This window comes from Podarcis cretensis, assembly GCF_951804945.1.
Source record: "Podarcis cretensis genome assembly, chromosome: 16".
Taxonomy (NCBI): domain Eukaryota; kingdom Metazoa; phylum Chordata; class Lepidosauria; order Squamata; family Lacertidae; genus Podarcis; species Podarcis cretensis.
In genome coordinates, this window is record NC_137186.1 from 1,297,652 (window position 1) to 1,309,384 (window position 11,733).

The 11,733-nt window shown below is 41.1% G+C and overlaps 1 protein-coding gene across 1 annotated transcript in view; it reads left to right on the forward strand.

The window, feature by feature from the left end:
* LOC307205220 (vomeronasal type-2 receptor 26-like) overlaps positions 1-9,831 on the forward strand; it is a gene marked incomplete at both ends in the record, with an annotated part of 126,709 nt that extends 116,878 nt beyond the window's left edge. Inside the window, 4 exons of the mRNA XM_079957416.1 lie at positions 4,892-5,758; positions 6,047-6,274; positions 7,968-8,094; positions 8,903-9,831. Coding sequence (XP_079813542.1) covers positions 4,892-5,758; positions 6,047-6,274; positions 7,968-8,094; positions 8,903-9,831 — 2,151 coding nt within the window. The remainder of the gene's footprint in view (positions 1-4,891; positions 5,759-6,046; positions 6,275-7,967; positions 8,095-8,902) is intronic.
* Positions 9,832-11,733: the final 1,902 nt, after the last annotated feature.

Here is an 11,733-nt window from a genome sequence, read left to right on the forward strand (position 1 = left end):
CAAATGAATTTGGATATGCAGAAGATATTAAAAAAATATTAAGAAACTGCAGAAAGAGAGGGAAGGAAGTCCAATTTTGAAATGTTAAATTGATTGTAAAACTAATGAAATGTATAAAATTGAAAAGTATAAATTAAAAGCCAAAAAAAGGGGGGGGGGAGAAACTCTGTTGCGGAAAGATGTGGAATGTCCTAAACTTGGGTGAGTGAGGGGATATTCCCAGTGTCCCAGGAGGATTGGTTTTTGTTAATCACCGCCCACCTCCACAACAGTAGATATGAGAGGGGAGGGGGCTCACTAGGGGCAAAATGGCCGCAAGCCAATGTGACCTCATCCCCTTCCTCCCTCTTGCAACATCCTGTTGGATGACATTCCCGCGTGAGATCTCACAAGGAGACGGGGAGGTCCAAATGCATCTCCCCCATGGCTCTCTTGCCCCACTTTGCCAGGTAAAGATGCCCCATGTGCAAGGGGACCCAGAGTAAGGTTTATGCCAAATATGAATTACCTTTATGTGAACTTAACTCATTCTTGGCAGAGGCAAGACACATTGAGCAAAATTCCACTGGCAACTAAGAGATAATAATAGCTGCAAAATCCAGGAAAATCACTTTCAGCAATCTTCTCATGCTAGTGGCAACTTCAAAGGCATAAACACATGATAATAATCACTATCATTGTCAAAATTGCTGCTTTCCCCTCTGATGCAACGACACCCAGAGCCAGTGAGCAAGGGCAAGAATAAACATTTGAAAAGAGGTATAAAACTCTTGTTTGTCAGAATTGGATCTAGGAACAGGTAGGGCTCAGACATCTTTTGTTATTACCCTAAATTTTTATATGTTAGGTTTGGCTTCTACCAAGTTATTCCACCGTGATTTCTAACCAGAAATTGTGATACCATGATCATATTTGTTCCTCGTACTTTCTCTTCCTTGCTGACGTCCACACCACATATTATTCCTGTGGAAAACTTAACCTCATTCAGCAGTATGAAATAATAGAGATGCCCTGAAATGTATTATCTGTTCATCTGGGCAAACAGATTGAGAATTCACATGGTTATAATTTTGGCATCTTTGCACACCAACAGAATGTTTTATCATTTAGTTTAATTTTTAAAGGAAGAAAGCAACAACAGCATTGCAATTCATACTCACTGTCAAAGGATAAAAGCAGACTATTTGGAAACACTGATGAACAAGGAGCTATTATTAGGGTACCAGCTTCCCTAACCAGCTGTACCGTATATTCATGCAGCAACAATATCACCCACCATTCAATTGGGACTGGAGCAAAACTGATAGCAGTTGCATAGATTGTTACACTCAGAAACATGGCGCTGCATCTTTGGAGGGGCAGTTTTATGAACAGGATCATGCTGGTGGTAGCCTTCCTTCTTGTACTGCTGTGTCATACTGCATGCAACACACATTTTATTAATTTCAGCATGTTTGAGGATCCCCTCCCTATTCCTCATGGTTTTTATCAGCCCGGAGACCTTCTCATTGGTGAGATTGTTTCTCAAGTCTTATTCCACTCTAATACCCCATCATTCATGGAGCAGCCTTCACAAACGATGATTGACGATCCTTTGTAAGACACTCGTATTCTTCTTCGTATTCCTCTTCTTCTTTTCTCCTCTCTCTCTCTCTCTCTCTCTCTCTCTCTCTCTCACACACACACACACACACACACACACTTGGTGCAGGTCATTAAGGAATGCTGTGCTTTATTTTAAGTGAAAGAAATGTGATGTTATACATCATTTTTGATACAATTTGTAAGATTCTTTCAGAAGCCAATTGAAAATGAATGGTCCCTCTGTTTTGTTTTCCTCCTCTAGGAAAAAAACACTTGGTGGTTTATACCCCTACTCACTTTTACCACAGAACTCCTGGTGTTTTTAATTTTCAATTTCTTAGTGCCATACTAAAAAGATAACACAATGTTTCTTTCCCCTCTTGTTTTCTGACGTCTAACTTGCATATCTTTCTCTCCCAACCTGCAAAGAAAGAAGTTGGGTTTATTGCTGTAACTAGAGACACACTGGAAAATGCACTAGAGAAGGACCCTTAATAAACCTGACTCTCTGAAAGAGTATGCGTGAGATACATATTTTACCTCTAAAGAAAATATTGTACCTAACTTTCAAATGTTCATGTCTTCTTCCTATTTTCAAATGTTTAAGTGCACTGGAAAAGTATTACAAAAGCTTATGCTTGTATAAAATGGATTGATAGTACTGTCTATAATCTTGTGCAATTAAAAACTACACATCAATCTTGGAAGATGCAGCTGAGTGATGAGGAAGAGTGCAAATTTGCTTTTAATGTAATTGTTACTTTATTAACTCTCCTTACAGTTCAGTCCCAAAGAATTATCAGCACATCCTGGCCTTAGCATTTGCTGTCAAGGAGGCAAACGAGAATCCCAACATCTTATCCAATATTTCTCTAGGGTTCCACATCCTCAATAGCTATTATGCTGCCAGGATGACCTATAAGGCGACAATGAACCTGCTTTCCACACAACATAGGTTTGTCCCCAACTTCAAGTGTGACAACCAGAACAATCTGATAGCACTCATTGGAGGGTGTATCTCTGAAATCTCAGCCAACGTGGCCATTTTTTCAGCAATCCACAAGACTCCACAGGTAAGCTGGGTGAATGAGATTTCACAACTGTGGAACACTATCCAGATTTCAGAAAATTCTTTGATTGAAGTGTTCATGTTATTTTGGTTTATCCAATGGGTAACATGCAATTTAACCATATAGGCAGATGGATTCTGACCACATCAAAAAAACTGTACTCAAAGAATGCTCATTGATGGTTCCCCATTAAAGTTAGAAGACATTTAAACTGGGATGCTTCAGGGCTCTGTCTTGGGACTCATAGAATCATAGAATCATAGAATCATAGAGTTGGAAGAGACCACAAGGGCCATCGAGTCCAACACCCTGCCAAGCAGGAAACACCATCAGAGCACTCCTGACATATGGTTGTCAAGCCTCTGCTTAAAGACCTCCAAAGAAGGAGACTCCACCACACTCCTTGGCAGCAAATTCCACTGTCAAACAGCTCTTACTGTCAGGAAGTTCTTCCTAATGTTTAGGTGGAATCTTCTTTCTTGTAGTTTGGATCCATTGCTCCGTGTCCGCTTCTCTGGAGCAGCAGAAAACAAGCTTTCTCCCTCCTCTATGTGACATCCTTTTATATATTTGAACATGGCTATCATATCACCCCTTAACCTCCTCTTCTCCAGGCTAAACATGCCCAGCTCCCTTAGCCGTTCCTCATAAGGCATCGTTTCCAGGCCTTTGACCATTTGGGTTGCCCTCCTCTGGACACGTTCCAGTTTGTCAGTGTCCTTCTTGAACTGTGGTGCCCAGAACTGGACACAGTACTCCAGGTGAGGTCTGACCAGAGCAGAATACAGTGGCACTATTACTTCCCTTGATCTAGATGCTATACTCCTATTGATGCAGCCCAGAATTGCATTGGCTTTTTTAGCTGCCGCGTCACACTGTTGGCTCATGTCAAGTTTGTGGTCAACCAAGACTCCTAGATCCTTTTCACATGTACTGCTCTCAAGCCAGGTGTCACCCATCTTGTATTTGTGCCTCTCATTTTCAAAATTTCATCTTCAAAATTTCTGTCAATGACCTAGACAAAGGAGATCATCCATATAATTCACCAGGGACAAAACCTGAGAGGGAAAGGGGAAACTTTGGATGACTAGAATAAATTTCAGAATGATGTTGATGCAGTGCAAATCTTTGCTGCAAGTAATATAAGGAGATCAAATAGAGACATATGAAACATACTTCTTTCACGTTGTGTAAATGCGTAAATAATAGTTTATTTGAAAATTAGTACAATGGGTATAGTCAGAAGTTTCTTTTCTTTGCTGACTGAAATATGAGATATTACTATGTTTTTTACTCTATTTTATTCTTTCTTTTCTTTTCTGTTCTTTTCTTTTCTTCTTTTCGTCCAACCCCCTTTTTCTTTTTTGCTTTCTTTTTGTTCTTTTGTATGTATACTCTCAATAATTTCTGTATTTGTTTGCTGGTATTGCATGCATTTTAAGACTCTGCTTGTTCAATAAAAAAAAAACCATATTGTTACTAGTCCCTTTTTACAGCAGCTAATATGGTACATCTTTTGCATATATAATAATTTCTGAGCTGCATGCTAGTTCTCTTGGGACTGCGCAACTTCTTCCTGGCTACACATTTTAAATAGCCCTGCTGACCGAAGCCCAGATTGCTGCTGGCAGTCTTTTCAAGCAAATACCAAGGTCTGAGGATTTCTGATTATCTTAAAGTTGCCAGACGTGAGGAAAGATGGCTGAATGGAGGATTGCCACACAATCTTCACTGGGAATTGCCATCTCTGTGGAGGAAGGTATTGCTTGGAGAAAACGTTTTTCTGCTTGGAGATATAGACACCAACTTGAACAAAAAATTGAAGGGTCCCCCACCTCACCTTCAGATAGCTGAAGCCTGGATTTCTATGGGCTGTTGGAAGAGATGGCCTACAATCACTCCTGCAACTCTATGATTCGAAATAACGTATTTTTTGCTGTATAAGACGCACCCGACCATAGGAAGCATCTAGTTTTCAGAGGAAGAAAACAAGGGGAAAAAATCTCTCCATCTCCGCGCGGCGGCTCTCCAGCGAAGCGGAGGAGTCACAGAGCCCCTTCTATTTCTCCTCCCGCTTCGCTGAAGAGGCACTGCACAGGTCTCCCTCTCTGTGCAGCGCCATTCGCTCCATAAGACCCACATTTCCCCTTACTTTTTAGGAGGAAAAAAGTGTGTCTTATGGAGCGAAAAATACGGTAATTGTTAAACCCTTCCAATACGTATATGTTTTATTTCAGCTCACCTATGGATCATTTTGGCCAGAGCAAAGTGTCAAACTGCTGTTACCATTGTTGTACCAGATGGTCCCAAATGAAGCCCACCAGCAAATGGGAGCTGTGTGGTTGCTTCAGCATTTTGGATGGACATGGGTTGGACTTGCTGCTGTGGATGATGACAAAGCAGACAGGTTTCTGCAGGCAATGGTGCCAATCCTCTCCCAAAATGGTATCTGTCATGCCCTCATAGTAAGAATCCCCAAATGGAATTATGTGGACGAGATGATAGACTATGCTTTCCAACACTTGGAAAGTTATATTACTTTGTTTGAGAGAAAACCCAGTGTATTTTTTATTTATGGAGAACACCCATGCTTTCAGGTGTTGATAACCATGCTGTTTGTAGCACCCTTAATGGGCATTTCACCTGTGGGTAAAGTGTGGATTGCTACATCCCACTGGGATTTTGCAGCACACTCCATACAGAAGAACTGGGATATGCAAACCTTCCATGGTTCCATATCCTTCACCGTTCACTCAAATCAGCCATTAGGATTCCAAAGGTTCATTCAAATGTTAAGACCTTCCTGGGCCAAAGGAGATGGCTTTATCCAAGACTTCTGGGAACAGGCATTCGACTGCTCATTAACTGTTTCTGAAGGGAGGGAGAAGGAGGAAGATAAAAAGAAAACCTGCACTGGGGAGGAGAAGCTGGAGAGCCTTCCTGGAATTCTGTTTGAAATGAAAATGACAGGCCACAGCTACAGTGTTTACAATGCCGTCTATGCTGTGGCGCATGCTTTGAATGCCTTATACGAATCCAGCTCCAGGTGGAGAAGAACAGCAGGAGGAGAGAAATTGCTATTTCAAAATGTGCAACCATGGCAGGTAACTACAACCCAACATTTTTTTCTTTTTAAAGCCAGCTAGCTGTAGATCAATCAGTGAAAGGAACTGTCTGCTTGAATAATTCATTTAATCCAAAAATGTTTGCGGCTGTATTTCTATTTCATTTTGGATCACGGTCATTCATATTATAAAATAGTGGCTGTTTAAAATTGAGACAAACAGAAGGATTAGAATGTCAGGTAGATAAAGTCACCAAAAAAATATGATATAAGCCTTTGTGACACTCAATGAAATCATTTCAAGACTTCATATGCTTTTCCAATCTAGGTCCATCTCTTTCTGAGTAACATATTATTCAATAACACTGCAGGAGACACTGTGCATTTTGATGACAACGGAGAATTAGTGGCTGGTTTTGACGTCACAAACTGGCTGATGTTCCCCAATGGCTCAGTGGTTAGAGTCAAAGTTGGAAGACTAGAACCGCAGGCTCCTCCAGGCAAAGAGTTAACAATTTATGAAGACCAAATTATATGGCATCCAGTTTTTAATCAGGTGAGATACAGCTGGAAATACCTGATTATATTAAAAGAGAAAAGCTCGGTGTTTGCCAGTGGGTGATTCTACCTGCTCTTCGTGTCCTGAATAATGCAGGGTTGCAATGTTTTATGATTATATGGCGCAGTTCCTTCCCTTATTTGTAGCAATGCAATAAAAGGAGAGTTCAATCTTTCAAGTCTTTTTGTTTGTTACCATTGGCCATTACAATAGAAATTGAAAAAGTAACAAGACCCTCAAAGATTATGTTAAACTATATCAGTGTTCAGAACTGCATATTACCCAACCTTAAATTTGTTTAAAACCGAAGACTCTGTTTCCTGGGATCAAGAAATGGGGCATTTGGAGAGGGTCTCTCTCATCCAGTTCCCCCAAATTTAGTTTCCTCAGATAATTCAGATTTTTAAAATGGCAGTTTACACTGTTTCTGTGACTTTCATGCTGGTTCTGCGTATGACACTATATTATAGGTAATGAAGTTCTTTGGAGTTTACACTTTCCAATTCCCAATTCTATGAGAATGGGTTGGATGATCTCTAGCTGAAAAAGACACCTTTTTCATCTCTCTCTCTCTCTCTCTCTCTCTCTCTCTCTCTCCCTCTTCCACTCTCCTGCTCTCCCTCTCTCCCTCTCTCCCTCTCTCCCTCACTCTCTCTTCAGTCAAGCAAGCTAGCCATTCTCCCAGTGCCACATTTTAGTCCTACAAAGAATAAATTTGAGGGTTTACCCAGGGCTATATTTCTAGAAAAAGAGGTGTTGGAGCTCACAATGGCTCTTTTAGAAGGTCAGTGGCGCCCACCTGAGAGGTGCCAGAACTGAGTTCCAATGAGCTCCAGCTGAAAAAAAATCCCTGGGTTTACCAGCCTTGAGAATGAGTCCCTGGGGTTCCTTTACAATGGCAAGCTCACTTCCCTTCTGAAGCACAAACTAGGATTCGTAGTGTTATAATTCAAAGCCAGCAGTCAGCTGTTGTAGACTGGCCATTCTCAAGCTACTCCATCTTTCATCACTTTTTCAGCCCTCTGCAATTAGAACCTACTTATTGGCAAACACTCATTATTTTTAAGAAGTCAACAATCCTCTTCAGTCTCCCGTTTCAGCCTGAGCTGGAAGAGAATATTATGGTTTGTAAAGCTTGACTTATCTTTGACAGAGGCTGCGACAAGCCCTTCAAGTTCCTTTCCAAACTCATCTTGCTTCCTTTTTCAAAATCATGGCTGGACTCTCCAATGCTATCAGTCAATTTCAACAGCCCACTATTTTCAGAACAGTTCTTTCCAAGACACTCAGACACTTTCCATTGTTTAACCCTCACATGGCTGGAATAATTTTATTGTTATAGTGAAGATGACCCTATTTGGCACCAAATTACCCAACCAAATTACCCAGTCCTCCATTGTGCTCTCGTTGGCTTTCAGTGGCATCCTCCATATTTGGGTGACTCAGTGCCTGCAGCAGGGGCCCTTCTCTATTCATGCAGCCTTCCAAATCTATCGACATGGCCAACACAAGCAGAAATTCAGCAGAGAAGACTCCTAGCTGCATACACTAAGCCCCCAACAATTGGGAGGTTGCAGAAAGGACTTGCAGGGGTACAGCTGGGGGAGCAGAGCCAGCTAGTTTCCCCTCACGTATATGAAGCAGGAGGAAAGTGAAGAGATCTCAATCTCTTACTGCTTATACCACTAAGGTGCTGCCTGCTTCTGTGTGCAATGACCACTGCTATCCTGGCTACAGCAGGAAAAAGAGGGAAGGAGAGAAATTTTGCTGCTATGATTGTGCTCCATGTGCAGAAGGGATGATATCTAGCCAGAAGGGTAAGAGGCACGATGCCAAGAAATTTCCATAGTATGCATATTTATTAGATTTGTTTGGAGAACGTCTATCCCACAAATATTTATTAGGGCAGTTTGCAAAACAGAATTCTTCAGATCCTTGGATGAAAGGGAGCCCATCAATGTAATATTAACTTAAAGTAAATACATATAAGATGAAGGAATAATAAAATCTGGACTTTAATAGCCAAAATGCCTGTCTGAATAAAAAAGAGGAAAGTGGCCTCCTGGGCCAGAGAGTGACATAAACACTGCAAAGGCCGTTTCTGAAGCCACAGGACCTATTCAGTATATATTCTACATGGGTAGATTGGGGGCTACTTTTTCTTTTTGCAACCAGACCAGCCTGTATTTCAAGTGCTGTCCAGACAACCAGACCAGCCTGTATTATTTCAAGTGCTGTCCAGACAACCAGACCAGCCTGTATTTCAAGTGCTGTCTTTCCATATACAGTCGTACCTCTGATTGCGTACTTAATTCATTCCAGAGGTCCGTTCTTAACCTGAAACTGTTCTTAACCTGAAGCACCACTTTAGCTAATGGGGCTTCCTGCTGCTACCGCATGATTTCTGTTCTCATCCTGAAGCAAAGTTCTTAACCTGAGGTACTATATCTGGGTTAGCGGAGTCTGTAACCTAAAGCGTCTGTAACCTGAAGCGTATGTAACCCAAGGTACCACTGTATCTGGTACCTGGCATATAAGATACAATGTAAGACAACCAAGACTGTTTGGGATACATATCAGTTGACTTCCTGAAATTTTTAATGCTGATTCCTTCATTTTTTCCAGATATGGATGCCTGTATCAAATGCCCAGAAGATGAATATCCCAACAAATACCAAACTCAATGCATTCTCAAGGTTTTAAATTACCTCTCTTACAAAGAAAATTTAGGGATCATCTTAGTTGTCTTGGCCATTTATTTCTCTTTGGTCACAGTTCTGGTACTTGGAACCTTTGTGAAGCACAACAACACTCCCATCGTCAAAGCCAACAACCGGACCCTCACCTACATCCTCCTTCTCTCCCTCCTCCTTTGTTTCCTCTGCTCTTTTCTCTTCATTGGACAGCCTGAAAAGATTCTTTGCCTCCTCCGACAAATGACTTTCGGGATTGTCTTTGCTGTCGCCCTGTCCTCTGTCTTGGCAAAGACCATCACTGTGGTACTGGCATTCATGGCCACCAAACCAGGATCCAGCATGAGAAAATGGGTGGGGAAAGGGCTGGCAAATGCTATTGTCTTTTCCTGCTCCTTTATCCAAGTGGCAATTTGCATTTTTTGGTTAACTACTTCCCCACCATTCCCAGACAGGAACATGTCCTCGCTGAATGGGGAAATCATACTGGAATGTAATGAGGGATCAGCTGTCATGTTTTATTGTGTCTTAGCCTATATGGGCTTCCTGGCCATTGTCAGTTTCTTTGTGGCTTTTCTAGCCAGAAAATTACCTGACAGTTTCAACGAAGCCAAATTTATCACTTTCAGCATGGTGGTGTTTTGCAGTGTTTGGTTGTCCTTTGTTCCAACCTACCTGAGCACCAAAGGGAAATACATGGTGGCCGTGGAGATCTTCTCCATTTTATGCTCCAGTGCTGGATTACTGGGTTGCATCTTTTCTCCCAAATGTTATATTATTGTTTGGAGGCCTGAGCTGAACAACAGGGAGCAACTAATGAGTAGAAATAGAGAAAGGAAGGAAGGAAGATCATCTTCTTAAGTAAATTGCTTCGTAAATGTTGATGTAAGAGATATGATGAGAATTTGAGCAGGGGCACTTCTTTAAGCATAGAACAATCCTGATTTTTTGTGTGACGAGTTGAACTGGATTAATTTCTTTTTATATATAAATTTTATTTTCTATTTTACTTTAACAAATTAATTAAATACGTAAACATATAATCCCTTTTGACTTCCCTTCCCCCCACTGTGGATCTTAATGTAATGATTCCCCCTTCTACATCTCTTTCATAACTCTATTTTTATAAATCCTTTCTCAATCCATAGTTGGATTGAACAATATCCATTCTTTTAACCACAAAGACAAGACGCCTCAAAATATAATTTCAAATCTGGTAAGGAGAATCCACCTCTCTCTTCGGCATCAGTCAAAAATTTATACTTTGTTCTTGGTTTCTTCCCCTGCCATATAAACCTAGTGATATCTTTTTGCCATTCTTTAAAGCATCTTGTATTGCTGATTGACAGAACAATTTTATGGGGTTAAAAACTGGTCTCAGCTTTATTGATTACATATGCAGGTTGGCCTGGGTGCACCTCTCACAATTTTTGAGGTCAGAAACCTCTGCCAGGATAAAGTCAATGCTTTTTCTGTTGACCAAGTCATTCTCTTCATCTCTCACTCAACTTATGGGATAAAGGCATTCCAGCGCATGTCCCACTGGCCCATCCAGGTGATGCATGCTCTGTCTTCCAGACCTAGCTGCAGACCCAACGTCATAGATGCAGCATGAGTATGGGCACAGGGCAAAATCCTGTGTCCAAATCGCCAGATGTGTCTGCGATTGATAGATGAAATGAAAACCATTACACAGAGAAGATAAAGTCAGAGATTCTGGGTCTTAGGTGGCATTTCTAGGTGCATGAGCACCAGTGGAAAATAAATATTGAACACTTGTTTTGAAGTCCCACTTGGAAATGTGACAAATTCATTTTCTGAAGCAAGCTGGATGTGGCTATGTATCTTCATGTGAATGGTGATTGAAAGGATTAAAAATGTTCATACTGTTCTGCCATGTTATACAGGATTTTTCAGCAACATTCTGTGATCAGCAGCTTTCCTTGATTACATATAAATAGATATATGTATAATATAATTTTCAAATAAATATATAAAGTATAGACTCGGCAGAAGTTACAAGTTTCACACTGACCATCTCTCTCCATGAAGGGATACACCTTTAGCACCCTACTATATTAAACTGATTTCCCCACTAAAATTTAAACCATGTGCATCACAGTTATCTTTAGGACTGCTTCATAAAATAACACTATCTTACGTTATATTGCTGCTATTCATAAATATAGCGACTGACAGATCAGATGATTTCTGGATTATTCTACAACCATTCATTACACTGAACCATGGTGCCATAGATCCATGACAGCAGCCATCGCTTTCTCGATGCAATATAAGGCAGGTCATCCTCCTCAGACCATCACAGGATGTCTCTGGGCTATTCACAGATCCAGTTTGCAAAGTGTGCACTTATAGTCACAGGTACAAGGTGCAGTGGAGAGTAGTAGGGCAATTGGGGCACTACTCTGAAAACTGCCATATTTCCTCCCCGAATCTACCTGCAGGACCTCAGCAAATCATGTGGTGGTTCTGTCTATTTACCGACTCTGGCTCCACCTCCTGTTGGTCTCCTTGCCTTCTCCTTCCCTAATAGTCCCCATGAGCAGCGGCTGCCACTAACTTGCTGTTTCAAGGGCTGCAAGACAAAAAGTTTCAAAACATGCCAAGAGAAAAGGAATTCAGGCTCAACATATTCCTCCAAAATCCCCGCATGAGAACATTGCTCTATATTCAAAGCAAAAATACACAAGATACTTGAACTGTGCATTGCTGATGATTACTGTTTTAATCATCTATTCATTT